Below are 14,888 nucleotides of genomic sequence, written 5' to 3' on the forward strand. Positions count from 1 at the left end.
GTGACTGCCAGTATAAAGAGGAAGACTTCACGTATAGACTCTGTACATGTACTCTATAGAGCATAAAGAAATAAACGAGAATTCAAAACGCAAAAAATAGCCGGACACGCCCGGAGCCATCCCCCTCCCCCAAGAAATCGTATGCGCAGAGAGTCCACCCCCATACAATTTCCGTGTGGTGAGAAACCGTTACTTTCGGCCCACAGGTGGCATACAGTAGTGACGGCATTAGGGTGCGTACACGTCAAGACTGATGAGCTGGCTCGGCCATGGGGGATGTCGGCTGAGGTTCTTCTCCTTAACTACCATCATACCTCACGTTGTTCCCAAAGAGGAAATCTATTTAGGTTTGAATCGAGTCATCTCAGGGATCGAATCCGTGCTTTGGCGTCTTTTTATTTACTCGAAGAATATCTTCCCCGGTGTCTGGGGCTATCAGTATGCCTTTTGAGGGTAAATGTTATTGTACAAAAAAGTGTGAATATACATGCTGTAACTTGCGCAGAATATCCTGATTGGCTGCAGTACTGTAGCCTTATCTCTGAGGCACCAATATCGTCGTATCACGTGATGTAGTTGGAATTTACAGATCCTGTACTCGGAGCTTGATAAAAGCTTCAAATGGGAAGGTTGAGGAGACGAAAAGGTACATAGTGATAGGTATTTTGCTTACTGAATGTAAGAAGTCAAGGGACCCGATTGAGTGACTGCCGGTCCTCCCGGAATGCCACAAGCCCCGTAGATGACATGTACAACAACGTAAGATGGCTGTGATTAATATTACTACCTATACAGACTTGGCACATACCTAGATAAAGACTTCTAAAAACCCTGGCAAGTAGAGAAGGTGAAGGTATTGAAGTAAAGACATAGCGTCATGTGCCCCACACTCCCCTCACGGCTGACAAAAGCTCTTCCCCTCTAGCTTAAGACTTGCCAATGTTTTCACGTCTTTCTCTCGGGGTCCTCAAACCATTAAGTATGTACATTTGAATTCAGACTGGCCAATCACTAACGAGTCTGCAGACGCACGATCTCTAGCAACTATGGCTACCAATACCTCCACATATAAGCTTAACCGTTCGTCCCACCACCAGCTCGCACAAGCTTCTCACAAAATGACACAATGGATGTATAGACACGATGATGCGGGTCAAGGACCCGCAGCGATCAGTGGAGTTCTACAAATTCCTCGGCCTCAGCCTAGTGAACAAGATCGACATGCCGGAATGGAAGTTCTGCAACTACTTCCTGGCCTACAACGGCCCAGCCTCCCTTCAAGGTGACCGCCACTGGACCGACCGCAACGCTGTGCTGGAGCTCACCCACAACTACGGTACCGAAAATGACCCCAACTACAGTGTGGTGAACGGCAACACAGAGCCGCACCGCGGCTTCGGCCACATCGCCATCTCAGTCGACAACATTGAAGCTGCTTGCAAGCGCATCGAGGATGCCGGCTACCCCTTCCAGAAGAAATTAACAGAGGGCCGTATGCGCCACATTGCCTTCGCCAAGGATCCCGATGGTTACTGGGTTGAGATCATCCGTCGCGCCGACGAGGATATGGGTACCACTACTGACCCCGGCAGCTACCGTCTGAACCACACCATGCTGCGCGTCAAGGATGCCGAGGCTAGTATCAAGTTCTACCAGGAGTCCATGGGTATGACCCTCGTCCGCACCATTGAGAACCCGGAGAACAAGTTCAACCTCTACTTCCTGGGATACCCTGCCTCCAACCCGGAGATCAAGGAAGGTACGAAGAACGGAGTTGCGGATTGGGAGGGTCTGCTCGAGTTGACTTGGAACTACGGCACTGAGAAGCAGGAGGGTCCTGTCTACCACAACGGCAACACCGAGCCCCAGGGTTTCGGCCACATCTGTAAGTGACATACAGCATGCATTATCTGAATTTGCTAACCCCGACGAGGTATCTCGGTGGATGACCTCCAGGCTGCGTGCGACCGGTTCGAGACGCTCAACGTCAACTTCAAGAAGCGCCTGACCGACGGGCGGATGCACAACATTGCATTTGTCTTGGATCCCGATGGATATTGGATTGAGGTTGTGCAGAACGAGAAGATCAAGCGCACATCTAACTGGTAGATAATTGGAAGTACAAGTACAGAGTAACATATTGGACTATAAAAAGACTTTTGAGGGTCACTTGACCTGCTTATCCCCCACCATTTCATAGGCCGCCGCTGTGGACCTTCCCCCGCCCCCAATTTTCTGGGGTTTCTCAGTTCTCAGCGACGACCATCTTTCTTCATAGACAATGATTTCCAACTATGAGTTAACGTAATCAGTGCTATTTCCTTCCGTGGAAGTCATCAGTCATCGCGATCTCATCTCCCGCACCGCCGCCTCCGCCTCCGCATCTTACCCCAACTTTCCACGACAGGGTCGTGGTCTCGAAACCATGTCGCCAGACCCAGAAAGAACAAAAAAAGCACCGCGCAAGCATGTCACAACGGCCTGTGTACCATGCCGAGAGAGCAAGATCAGGGTACGTGCCCGCGCAGTGTAACGCGCCTCATTATGCGGGGACAAAATCTAACGCGCCCATTGCGACCAGTGTGACGGAGCAACTCCGCACTGCCAGAATTGTCAGCGCAAAGGAAAAGAATGCAAATACCAACATGGGGACGACAAGCGCAAGTAAGTGTGCACCTCAATCACTCTTCGCAGTTACTCCAAGATGCGCAGTGGCAAAATGTGAAGTGTCCAACTGTCCAGCGGCTAATCGATATTCCAGGGTGTCCTTACGAGCTGCAACGGAGCTGTTCTCTGCTCGGATTGATCAGCTTTGCTACTTTATTCAGGATCAGGGGCTAGTACCGCCGCCCATGAAACCGGATGATGAAGCCGGTATGAATAGGGTGCTGGATACCCTCCAGATTCCGCGCGGGTTCCCTCAAACGTCGGCGGTTGCAGGTCCTGTTGTCGGGAAACAGCCGCCAGTTGAAACAAAATCACCTGTGATCCCAGGTCAATCTCCTTCCCAGAGTCCGCCCGCTGCAAGTCCCGGCGTACCAAACCCGACGACCGATTTAGTTGCTCCCGGTGTATCGCCAGCGCAGGATACGGCTTCAAGTGGACAATTCCCGTCACCCGAGGGTTGGAACCCCTTTGGGATGGTGCGTGGTGCTTCCGACAATCAGAACTTCGTCCATTGGGGATTTACATTGCCAACCGCAGAAAGCTTGGACAACATCTACGCCAATCTCAATGGAGGAACCAATCTCAATGGAGGACCCGGTGGAACCGGTGTACATGTTCCCGGAATGCCCATCAACAACGGCCTCAGCCCGGATAGTCTACAGCTAGGCATAGACATGGTCCCGCAAGCTGGTGCCCAACTAGGCCAGTTACCGCCCAATGCGGAGCATGATTCAGACAGCGGAGAAGAGGACGAAGCAGAGAACGACGTTATCGAGCAGTTATCCCATCGTATTGGGACTCTCAAAATTGCCGGAGACGGTCACCTCCGATTCTACGGTGCTACTTCTAACCTCAACCTGGTGGATGTTTCTGCGACTCAGCAGCGGCAGCGACCAGATGCGCGTACTGTCCGTCATGATGGCCAGGATATTTTGAATCATCTGAGGGTCGGACAGCCTGTCGATCAGGCTCTTGAGGATCATCTTGTGGAGCTTTATTTCACATGGCAGAATCCGAGTACTTATGTGGTTGATAAGGAGATGTTTATGGCTGCACGATCTAAATGGCGAAATGAGTTTGATGATACACCTTTTTACTCTGAGGTTTTGACTAATGCGATGTAAGTTTACCACATGGAATTGGAAGCATTATATTGACTCTTTACAGGTGTGCAATTGGGAGTGCCTTCGAAGCACGTTACCACCCCACCTTCATCACGTTCCCCAAGTCTCTTTCTGAGTTCTTTGCAGACCGTGCCAAGGCTCTGCTGGAAATTGAACTTGATTCTCCCTGTGTAGCGACTGTTCAGGCTTTGGTTATCATGAGCTGTCACGAAGGAGCCTCAAACCGTGATGCTCGCGGTTGGCTGTATAGCGGTAAGCACTTCCTTTTACAAGGGGGAATCTAGGCAACAATACTTATCAACTCACAGGGATGTCTATGCGCCTTGCTTTCGATCTTGGTCTCCATTTGGATATGTCGACATACGTCAATAGGGGCGATATCACTCAAGCCGAGGCGGATGTACGCCGTGCAGCATTCTGGGGAAGCTATGTCGCTGACCAGTAAGTATTTTTTTCTATCTCCTTGGTGGAACCTTCTAACAACCACAGTTTCTGGGGCTTCTACTTAGGACGCCCATTCCGCATGAATGCTGGAGATATTAGTGTTCCGAAACCAGCTTCTTCCCTCGGGCCAGAAAAGGAAGGTACATGGCATCCATATGGACATCAAGCCGCTCAAGGAATGCTTCGGAGTGGGATAAAGAATCCTACGGAATTGATTTGCAGACAATTTGTCGTCTTGTGGGAGATGATTTCTCCAGTTGGTCATATCTTGTATGAGGTATTTTCCCCTTTCTCATAGACACTGCTAACATGACTCAAGGTATGGATGCTCTGATATTTCTCGTCATGACTTGCAAAGATTATGCTACCAAGTGACCGAAGACTTGTTCGCTTGGAAAGAGAATCTACCCTCCAGCCTAGAGATTGACTTGGACGATGATATCTCACCAAAGCTACCTCATTTGATGATGCTTCAGTAGGCTCAGACTTTCTCTCTATACAGTAATAATATACTAACAATTCATCAGCATGCAATACCACCAAATCATCATCTTCTTCCACCGTCCCTGGCTTTCGAAGAGTTATATCCAACCCCAAGCTCCCCGACAAGGCCCAGGCTACCACCACGCGCGCCGGATGTGCGTCGAATCCGCCACAGCTGTCGCACGCCTCCTCCATCTATATGAAAAGCACTACACATTCCGCCGCATGAACAACCAAGTCGTGGCGATAATATTCAGTGCAGCCCTGATGCTTCTCTTTGTAACAGTCTCCAGCTCCCCCATGAGTCCCGGCAAATCCGGCAACAGTCCAACATACCCCCGCAGCGCCGAGATGGTCGCCTACCTCAATCTTTGCTTCCGCGCTCTCGATGAACTGGGCCAATCCTTCGAGAACGCCAAGCGCACCCGCGATTACCTTGTCACTCTCCAGCGACGCTGGCAAGCACATATGCGTCGCTCAGGCTCAGCGACAAAGCGTCAGAACAGCAGTGCTAACCTGCAATCGATGTCTTCACATCCTCCAACGAAACAATATGGTCCTTCTGCCAATGCCCAGAGGGTAGATAGCTCGCGCAAAAAATCACGTCTCTCTGTCTCTGAGCCCCAGCCTCATATGCAATCGGGCTCTGCTATGCCACCCAGCCAGCAACACCATCTCCTTCAACAACCTCTTCCACCTCATCAACAACAATCATACCAAGAACCCTTCTCCGCCTCCCAGCTTGGTGACCTGGACTGGATCCGGGACTCTGACTTACGCCTTCTCTCCGAAACTCACGGCGCGAGCGCGAATGAAAACACCCATGCTCCCCCTAATGGCATGGCTCAAATGTCTTCCCCGCCGTTCCCTGAAGATCCTAATATGCTAGCTGATCTTGGGGATATTGATGGGTGGTGGCAGCCCCCTAATGATGCCTCTGGTATGGGGGGAGGGCCATCTTTATGATTGATCGAGTTGTTGTTGATGTTTGTAGATAGAATAGAATAGACTGGGGATCGGAGTATGGAGATTCGTTGATGTGTTTCTCATTCTTCTTGTTTTCATCCTTTACCTTCTGAACATGTTGTTTTTAAGTCAATATATTTTGGGACGATATTCTTGAATTATGAATTGGACAAGATATAATTGCACGATTGGACTACTGTTCTTTCTTGATGGTGGCCCATAACCAGATTGGAGAAACCCTCTATATCAAGTCTATCATCCCTATTTAATCAACATCATCCATCGTCGCCTCAAACACATACCTAAACCAATCCCCAACCTCCCCTGATTGATCAACGTCACTCAGAACCTTAGACAATACAACCCTCCGCTCCCCAAACCCCTTTTCCCTCCCCCAAAAGCAAGCCCTCCGCATCACAGAAACCATCTCCTCAGCCTGCCGCGCAAGAACCGTAGTCCCAACACTCCCGTCTTTCCCCTTCCCACCCTTCCGAGCCAAAGAACCCTCACCCTCACCCTCAGACAACGCATCCAGCCCCTCCCCAACCCCATCCCCCGCAAAGACCCTAACAAAAGGCAAACAAACCTCCAACCTCCGAATCCCATCACCAGGCCCAGACCAATTCTTCCCGCTAAGACCATAATCAAGCCCATAAGGCGGCCACCGTGAAAGAGCCTTCCGCCGACGAGTCACCGTACCAGGGAGATTATCAATCCCATCACCATCCCCTTCCTCAGAATCGATATTGGGATATACATCCCGATCCCAAAGCGACCCGTCAGCAGCATCATATTGCTCAGCAGCTGTCATATTCCGCGTATTCCGCAGGACGGGAACTGGATACTCCGGTCCGGTGAGATAACTCGGGAATGTACGCGGCACTTCGCGCCCTGCAGAGCGGAGGAAGAGGATTGGTGAGGCGAAGGAGTCGAAGCAGCGTTCTGGGGCTGTGAAGAATCGTTCGCGGGCGCGTAGGAGAGGGACCAGATCTTTTGGTGCGATTCTTTTTCTTGGGTGGCGTTTTTGTTTTTGGGCGACTGTTGATGGTGGCGTGCCATTGTTTTCTGAGTCGATGTCTATGTTGGTGATGGTGGTTTCTCTTGTGCAATATTCGTCCAGGCTGGGCCAGTCGCAGACTGGGTTTGTGGCTGCTACTGCGTGGATTGATTGCGCTTCTGTGAGGGCTAGCATGAGCGCTAGGGATCCGCCGATGTGGGTACCGTATATTGCTAGTTTTGAGGGTTGTAGGTTGGCTTGGATCCAGTCGAAGCCGGCTAGAGTGTCGTGGACTGGGGTTGGGTATTTGTATGTTTCTGGTTGAGGGTTTGTGTTTGTTGGATCCAGGGTTTCAATTTGCCCTTGTTGATTTGAGGTTGATAAAGGGGAAGATATTTGTTGTTTGGTCTCTCCGAGACGGTAGTTGACTGTTACTACCACTGCTGATGCAGTGTTTGCTAGAACATGTTGTGGTGAGGGTGCATGGTTTGGAGCTTGCATATCCCCGGTTTTTGCATGATCAACATTTAATGTTGGATCTCCATCTATCTTAGATGCTTCCGTATGGTGATCCTGGAACAAAGGTCCTGGTGGAAGATAGAGAATCACATTTGGACCGACGGGTGCTGCCTCATTTGAGCGTAATGTGCTTGGTCGCGTAATTCTAGGGATACGGTTAGCATTGGTCACTATTTCGAACATAGGCGAACTTTTCATACTTCAAATCAATCGATCCATTGTTTCCGATGGGAAGCAAGAGTGTCTCATCGACGCAATCCGATGAAACGCTGGAATACCGCACGCCTCGGAAACACGCGATGGAAACGCGACCGGCTCTTCTGGTTTGTATGAAGAGGGTGACTCCCCGAGATGAACAGATTATGGCTCGCATAATACCATCGAAGTATGTAGTTAGGGATTTTGTGAAGATTGGTTAGGGTATGGCGGAGAGTTCGCTTTGCATGTTGGCTTTGGGCGATGGTCGCCTGAGGAGTCAGGCCTCAACTTTTCCCCAAGTTACAAGGATCACAATATGTATATAGTGTCATTCTTGAAGTATTTGGATTATCTCTGCACAAAAAGATCACATACTGCTTAACTAGAGAGATGTCTAAGATGGTGTCAAGTTTCACGTTCCAGAAAATAGCCATGAATCCTCCACCTTTTGAGGTCCTGATGCTTGGATCTATCTTTTGACGTTGTAGCTATTTAGGTCTCTTTAGCAAAGGTCTCGCGCGTGGACCGTAAGCCGAGTCGGTGATCTACATGTATGGGATAAAAGGATCCGCTAGAGTGTCGTTGACAGGGTTAGGAGCTGTAAGGTAAATGGGCTATACAATAGGTTGGATAAGTCTAACGAGAAGCTAAGCTTGACTGGAAGGTATAGAAAACAGAAAAGGGGAGAAGCTAGACACAGGTATCAATATACCCTCCGCTCTTTACGGTACAAAGCAGCATGCTAGGCAGATGGTAATCAAAGTCCATATTAAATCGAAAATAAATATAACACGTAAGAAACCACGGCCTCGAAACGCTTTATCTTACAACCTATCAACAGGTTCAACAAATACATCAGAATGGAAGCTGACTACTCCAAGAATCCTTCCAGGAATACGAATCCCTTTGGAAAGTAGTCGCTGACGCAGCAGGGTCATCCCGATCCAAAGGAGCCTCAGTATCATCCTCAGGAACAGGATGCACAACCTGCAAGCTGAGCATATGATCCATAGAGTAAACACGCAGGCCGACCACACAAACAGCATTCCACGGATCAACAGCAGGCCCATCCTGGTCCATTATCGGCGGGTGGCACTTCGAATCCGCATCTTCGGGAGGTACATCGAGATCACTGTCGAACTCAAACCCTTCCAGTAGCTCCAAATCACTGGGGTCGAGCGTGTCTGCGGAAATACGACTATCCAGACTTGGACGCGGGGATTCAGTTCGTCTCATGCCATTTCTACTGGCGTGTCTTTCATGCAGGCCTTTGCTGCCGTTGACGTGGATTGTTGGCACAGAGCCGCTCGTAGAGGAGGCGCGTCGGTCGCTGCTATCGCAACACATACTTGCGACGTCTGTGGGGGATTGATTAACTGGAACGTCGGAGAGGATCTGGGTTGGGATTGGGCTGCGCTCAGGACTACGGTCGAAAGAGCTGCCGTTGGGGGTGCGAGTAGCACGCATGGCGGCCATGCGCTCTTGTCGGTCTTGCCGAGCGGCCATTTTCTGGTTGCGGATCCAGTCCTTTTGCATCTTTTTCTTGATTTCTTCGTGTAGCTTCTTGCGTTTGATTGTGGCGAATTGATCCAGTTCTCGCTTTTCTTGGTCAGTCTGGCCTACCAGTCCCTTGGCATGGGCGAGGTCATATGAAAGGCCGACTTGCACGAGCTTTTCGCGTCGGGTTGAGGCGACACGGCGGACTATTGCTTCTGTCGGCTCGTCGTCGTGTCGGAAGGCTGTGAGTTTCATCAGGACGTGATAGCGACCTGGGTCGAGGTTGATCTCGGCGTTGACGGATCGGGCCATGAAATGGCTGCTGTGGCTGCGCACGAGGTAGTCTTCTTCGCCCTCTTTCTGTAGACGGAACTTGAGCACGAAGCTGTACTCGCCAGCGAGACCCTTGAAGTAACGTGTGTCCAGCTATAATCGTTAACAAATATAGTCTTGCCAGAGCACGGCGGACACATACTTGTGATAACACAATGACAACCGGGCCACTCTTGGTTACGTCCATCATAAATTTGGTGCTGTGATAATCTGCAGACCAGGGGACATTTAATGTAGTCCATTGCTGTGCGATAATCCACTCAGGTCCAAAAAGACGAGTCCGGTCAAAGTGCTGGTACTTCTTGAGGAGGTCTCGGTAAGAGATCCAAAAGAACTGCTCTATGTTAGCGTATAGAAACAGATCCCAGATACTGCAACACTCACCCCGTCATTTCCAAACTTGTGGCCAAGTAGCTTCATCCACTCGGGTGTCCATTCTTTGGATCCATCGCCCCAAGCACCATGCCATTCCTTGCGGCCCCAGGGGTTCCTAAAATGGTGAGCTTGTCGGTCCTTGGTATTCATTTGCAGTTGACATACCTGAGCCTAAGCAACCGATGTCCATCAATCTCCCGAGCTTCCATGATTGAATAAGAGTGATTCTCCGAGATGCCCTTGCGATCCCTGGGAGGACCCCGATACTTAGGATCCAACCAGTTGGAGAACATACCAGTGCCACAACCAAAGAGAAATTCATTGTTAACCTTCATGAGCTCCTCGGTCCAGAATCGGTCCTTGTCGAGAATGTTGCTAGACAAAACCTCGGAAGTGACGCCCCCTGTGAGATCTTCGATGGCTTCACCAACAAAGCCACCCTCGATTGCAGAATAATCACCATGGGCCTTGGCAAAAGCCTTCTCAAGAAGCGGCAACCAAGTCTCATTTTCATCCACGCACTGCGCAAAGTAGAGAGCCCGCGAGCCAGTCTGCCAGACTCGTCGATACTCCTCTTCCGTGTCGTGGCGGTTGATATCATCCCAGATGGGTCGTTCATCCACAGACTCATCATAGTCCGCCGCACGCAAATAGAGCTTGTCATCCACGATGCATTGCTGCCACTCGCCATCTGACCATCAAATTAGCAGGAAACACAATCGCAGGTTAGAATGGATGTGCCATACCTCGGTAGAAAACAAAGCCGTAAATACCAACAATCTCATTGCGAGCCACACAAATCTTTTCGATAAGCTCCTCTTTGTTACCCATAGTACACAACGCAGCCATAAGCCAACAATCACCATCACATCCCTGACGAACATCCGAAGCCGTAGGCCCATTAACGAAAAACTGAGGCTTCTCAAAGATTTCCTATGCCGCCACGAATCAGCATCCCATCCCAATTCAAATCTCTAGAAGACGAGAAAAACAGAAAAGAGGGAAAAAGAAAAGAAAACCAACTTACAGTAACCCTCTTAACACCCCTTGGCCTCATCTCCTCATTAGGCTTATCCAACCCATCAAGATAATGCCTCCTTCCAGACTTCAAGTCAAGCTCAATATCAAAGTGTGGATCCGTATATTTCTGATTAACCCGCTCACACTCCTTCACAATCCGACTGACGGATTTCAGACACTCGCGACGAGCCTGCTCATATGATTTGACGGCTTCATGGCCTTGGATACGGCCGCTGGGAACATGCTTTGCGCGCGTGCGTGCGTACGGGTTGTCGGGCAGGACTGTATATACTTTGCCTGGATATTTTGTGTTGAATTGTTCCCAGAATTGCTTTACGGATTCTTGGGGTGGTTGGTAGCGTGCGCGTGGTGGTGGGCGGCTGTTTGAGCGCGATGAGGTCGGGGGTGGAGGGGCGCCGTAGCCCATTTGGATTAGTTCGTCGTCGAACTCCATGGTTTTGATTGAGGAAGATATATTTGGGGGTTTGATCTGGATCTGATTTGGATAACTGGGGGTCTTGAGGTCTTTTGGGGAGCTTCGTTCCCTGTGTCTTTTGCTCCTGGGAAGCCCGATGGTGGATCTGACCTGGGCAACTCTTTCTTATATTGCACTGGTCGTGGTCACTTCATTGACCATCAGAGTTGCTGAAAAGAGAATAGAGAGAGGGAGGTGTAGGGCGTGTTGGTCTTAATAGAACAGAAAGGTCCCCCTCTTGCACGGCCACCCCGAGCCGCCATGGCCTCAGCTGTGAATCTCACAGACTGATTCGCTGGCTTGGACCCCCATAGACATTGGGGGCGTTCATAAGGCTGCAGGTGCGTCTGGTAAGCGAATGAATCTGACGGAGGCATTTCTGGCCCCCAATTCTGCTTCAGCTTGCCCCCCCCCCCATCCCCATAGGACCATAAGCACTGCTTCTGCAGCTAGCGTGTCGTTTCATGACACCAGGTCCTTATTGGATAGTAGAGGAAATAGTCAGGTCCCGGTGCAACTAAGGTATTCTCATTCCAAGATTCTACGGGGCGCAGCGCTGACACGAGGTCGCGCTCTTGGGCCCTTGCATTGCCATTACGGGAAGAGAGGCTGAAAGACCCAGAGGCTGATATTCAGATGACACCGTCACATCGGTTTAACTCAAGCCTGCTTACAGGGCTAGAAGGGGTATGTACGCCTGTATTCACTAAAGCACTTTCGTAACATCCAGTAAGCCCGCCCTCCATGTCACTCCCCGTTGAACGCCGCACATAAAAGAAATAAAGCCCGGGGTTCCTGTCATTACACAGAAGACGGGATATCGTTATCATCCTAGTGGAAACCATTCTGCTGGCCACGGCCAGAGTAGTATGAGCTGCCGTTACGGAAGTATGGGTGCTGGCAGGCCTGCTTGGCGGACAGTCGGTGAGCCGGGTCAAACTCAAGCAGGGCATCTAGAAGCTGACAGCCAGCTTCCTCCAGTCCAGGTACGATCTCAACATCGGGGCGCTTCCACTTGGGGAAAGTGGCTTTGTAGTCGGGGAACGAGGTGACGCCGGGCCAGGTGTCTTCGCCGGGGGTACCGAGGATACTATGCTTGTTAGTATTGGACCCAGGCCAATTCTATATCTCACTCACCGGAAGATTTTGAAAATCTCATCAATTTCCGAGTCACCGGGGAAGAGAGGCTTGCGAGTGCACATCTCTGCAAAAATAGCACCCACAGACCACATGTCAACACCAGTCGAGTATTGGCGACCACCGAGCAAAATCTCTGGAGAACGGTACCACAATGTGACAACCTAGAAGACTAATCAGTAATCGGATTTGAGCAATGCTAAAGTCATCCTTACCTCGTGGGTATAAGTGCGGAGGGGAACACCGAATGCGCGTGCCAGACCGAAATCGGCCAACTTGAGGTTACCCTCACGGTCAATCAACAAGTTCTGGGGCTTCAAATCTCTGTGAAGAATGCGGTGGCTGTGACAGTAGCGAATGCCCTCAACGAGCTGAGCCATGAACTTCTTGACCATTGCATCACCCAGGCCGAGGCTGGTGCCGGCTTTGAATCCATCAGGCAAGGGCTTGCCCCGACCACCGTCGCTGACAGGAAGAGCCTCCATGTATCTCTTAAGATCAAGATCGAGGAATTCTAAGACGAGGTAAAGCTTGTGGCCGTCGGCGTGGACAATGTTCAGCAGCTGGACAATGTTGGGGTCCTTCATTTCCTTCAGGAGCGAAATCTCGCGAATGGCGGTACTGGACACACCCTCATCTTCGGCTTCGAGGCGAATTTTCTTAAGGGCAACGATACGGTTGGGGTGGTTCAGTTCGCGGGCCTTGTAGACCACACCGTAGGTTCCTGCCAGTATCAACGCGTAAGTTGGGCTGTGGCTGACACCAATCGCGTTCATGGTACATACCTTCACCAATTTTCTCAATCTTCTGATAATTATCCATGGTGACCGTCATTCGATCCTTATCTGCTTCCAACGAGCTTAGAGAATGTCTGAAAGAGGATTGAAATGGGACGTGGTGCGGATTGGAGAGAAGTTGCCAGGGAGAATTTGAGGAAGCAAGGAGAAGGGGAGGCTTGCCACTACTTACTCTGTGGATCTGCGTGGGAGCTCGAGTACCGCAAGCTCCAAATTCCCCCAGGAAATCAGCGAATATGAATGTGGTGAAGAGATTGACGAAACTATTGTATGGTGGGGAGAGAAAGACAAACAAACAACCCCCGCGCCTGCCAGGCGGTGAGCGCGTACCTTGACTCGCCCTTCTCTCCCCGGCCGGCTTCACATCCCGTCATGGCTCAAATCAAGGGTCTGAGTGCTCAAGATCTCCCTCCTGGGCCTATCAGGGACTGCTACAAGGAATACTCTGCAATTGATGAGGTTGACAACCATCCTGGCATTATCGATCTACGGCAACTCGACCCCGACCAGCTGCCACACGGAGTAACAATCGCGCAGCACCTGTCCAGCCAAGAACTACGATTGGCCTTTGATGATTTTATTCGAGGAGGTCATGCACCGGCAGAAGAGGATGCTCCAATGACGGAGAACATCCCAGTCTACAGCCATAATTTGATCTCCGGTTAGCATTAAATTGCCTTACATCACTAACTCCCACAGGCACAGGACCAAGAACTATGCCTGACCACTTACCAGGTCTACTTATGATCCCTGCTCTGTTTCCAACCACGGTCCAGACTGAACTTCTGTCCCGCCTATTCCATCGAGACTTGTCCAATCCCGAGTATCAGACCAACGTACATCTACATTACGATGTGACCTACCCTGAAGATGAAGAAAACCACTCCCCAAAGTCGTTCTTTGGAGATGATCCCACTCGCACATTTCAGCCAAAGGATCCTCGACTGCACGAGCCACTGGATGTCCAGAGCTTCTTGGAGAAAAGACTACGTTGGATCGCTCTCGGGGAGAACACGACAGGACCGCCAGTATGGTCTCAGGGGAAAGCCCGCCGGTAATTCCACAGGATATTGCGAAACTACTGAGCGCAGCCTTTCCAGAAACATCACCCCACGCAGCCATCGTGGACATCCACTCGACCAGAGACACCCAAAGCATTCACCGAGAAGTAACCAAGGATGGCGAGTCGGGTCTGATCAGTGTGAGCTTTGGCTGCGATGGGCTGTTCTTAGCTAGTCATGATGACGGTAATGGCTGCAAGATCTTGCGGCTTCGATCAGGAGATACGGTTTACATGAATGGCGCGTCGCGCTTCGCTTGGCACGGAGTACCGAAGATCCTGCCCTCAACTTGCCCTGCGTGGCTATCCAACTGGCCATCGCTTGGAGAGAACCTTCCGGGGATGCCCCCTGGTCCTTACCAGATGTGGGAGGGCTGGATGTCCGGCAAGCGAATTACCCTAAACGTCCAGCAGACGCCAACTACCCATGCTTCCAAAGACAGCGCAGAGTATATCTAAACCAGAAAATGCAGATCCTATCCACTTTAGATCGTGAGTTCTAGGCGGGCACGCGCTATATCAAAATGTTCTCGTATGACGTTCTTGGAAAGAACTGACCCGTCGTCTATTACCTGTTGGCGGGAGTAACCGCACATTTGGAGTTCCCCTGCCCCGGTATTTAGAGATAGCCCGTGCCAATCCATCAGACGAATCAGTTAGACCAGATAGAGTGAATAGAATGAAAATAACCCCAATTCGTCCGAAGTAGAGTGATAAGCCTGTGTCTCCAACCGACTCCAACAGCCCCGCACAGATAACAGCTCCCCATATAAAATGTCGCTCTACACATACATAA

General features: G+C 50.6%; 5 protein-coding genes across 5 annotated transcripts; 2 read left to right on the forward strand and 3 right to left on the reverse strand.

The window, feature by feature from the left end:
• Positions 1-939: 939 nt before the first annotated feature.
• N7446_007119 (transcription factor domain-containing protein) lies at positions 940-5,684 on the forward strand (the record flags this gene model as incomplete). Its single annotated transcript, XM_058515865.1, has 12 exons — positions 940-979; positions 1,027-1,080; positions 1,139-1,885; positions 1,934-2,105; positions 2,341-2,512; positions 2,582-2,664; positions 2,762-3,787; positions 3,835-4,043; positions 4,100-4,232; positions 4,281-4,505; positions 4,555-4,710; positions 4,763-5,684. The coding sequence occupies 12 exons, from the start codon at positions 940-942 to the stop codon at positions 5,682-5,684; spliced, it is 3,939 nt and encodes a 1,312-aa protein (XP_058373043.1).
• A 265-nt stretch (positions 5,685-5,949) lies between these two features.
• N7446_007120 (uncharacterized protein) lies at positions 5,950-7,605 on the reverse strand (the record flags this gene model as incomplete). The annotated part of the gene is made up of 2 exons (XM_058515866.1): positions 7,401-7,605; positions 5,950-7,345 (listed from the first exon to the last, which is right to left on the reverse strand). Exons 1-2 carry the CDS (start codon positions 7,571-7,573, stop codon positions 5,950-5,952), a joined length of 1,569 nt encoding a protein of 522 aa, XP_058373044.1. The 5' UTR covers positions 7,574-7,605.
• A 648-nt stretch (positions 7,606-8,253) lies between these two features.
• Positions 8,254-11,077, reverse strand: N7446_007121 (uncharacterized protein; the record flags this gene model as incomplete). The annotated part of the gene is made up of 6 exons (XM_058515867.1): positions 8,254-9,321; positions 9,371-9,562; positions 9,613-9,718; positions 9,769-10,294; positions 10,350-10,536; positions 10,631-11,077. 6 exons carry the CDS (start codon positions 11,075-11,077, stop codon positions 8,254-8,256), a joined length of 2,526 nt encoding a protein of 841 aa, XP_058373045.1.
• Positions 11,078-11,590: 513 nt separating this feature from the next.
• nimX (cyclin-dependent serine/threonine-protein kinase CDC28) lies at positions 11,591-13,277 on the reverse strand. The gene is made up of 5 exons (XM_058515868.1): positions 13,205-13,277; positions 13,021-13,080; positions 12,451-12,959; positions 12,236-12,399; positions 11,591-12,188 (listed from the first exon to the last, which is right to left on the reverse strand). Exons 2-5 carry the CDS (start codon positions 13,067-13,069, stop codon positions 11,930-11,932), a joined length of 981 nt encoding a protein of 326 aa, XP_058373046.1. The 5' UTR covers positions 13,070-13,080; positions 13,205-13,277; the 3' UTR covers positions 11,591-11,929.
• Positions 13,278-13,404: 127 nt separating this feature from the next.
• alkB (oxidoreductase, 2OG-Fe(II) oxygenase family) lies at positions 13,405-14,551 on the forward strand (the record flags this gene model as incomplete). Its single annotated transcript, XM_058515869.1, has 3 exons — positions 13,405-13,693; positions 13,768-14,022; positions 14,073-14,551. 3 exons carry the CDS (start codon positions 13,405-13,407, stop codon positions 14,549-14,551), a joined length of 1,023 nt encoding a protein of 340 aa, XP_058373047.1.
• Between the last annotated feature and the right edge of the window lie 337 nt (positions 14,552-14,888).

This window comes from Penicillium canescens (assembly GCF_028828765.1).
Source record: "Penicillium canescens strain IBT 15451 chromosome Unknown utg000004l_segment0_segment0, whole genome shotgun sequence".
NCBI lineage: Eukaryota > Fungi > Ascomycota > Eurotiomycetes > Eurotiales > Aspergillaceae > Penicillium > Penicillium canescens.

Excerpts from the sequence above, each read along its gene's own strand:
- nimX (XM_058515868.1), bottom strand. The coding sequence starts at position 13,069 with ATGACGGTCACCATGGATAATTATCAGAAGATTGAGAAAATTGGTGAA. Across the intron at positions 12,400-12,450 it reads TCCGCACTTATACCCACGAG|GTTGTCACATTGTGGTACCG; the intron begins GTAAGGATGACT and ends TTAGTCTTCTAG. Across the intron at positions 12,189-12,235 it reads GAGATTTTCAAAATCTTCCG|TATCCTCGGTACCCCCGGCG; the intron begins GTGAGTGAGATA and ends TAACAAGCATAG.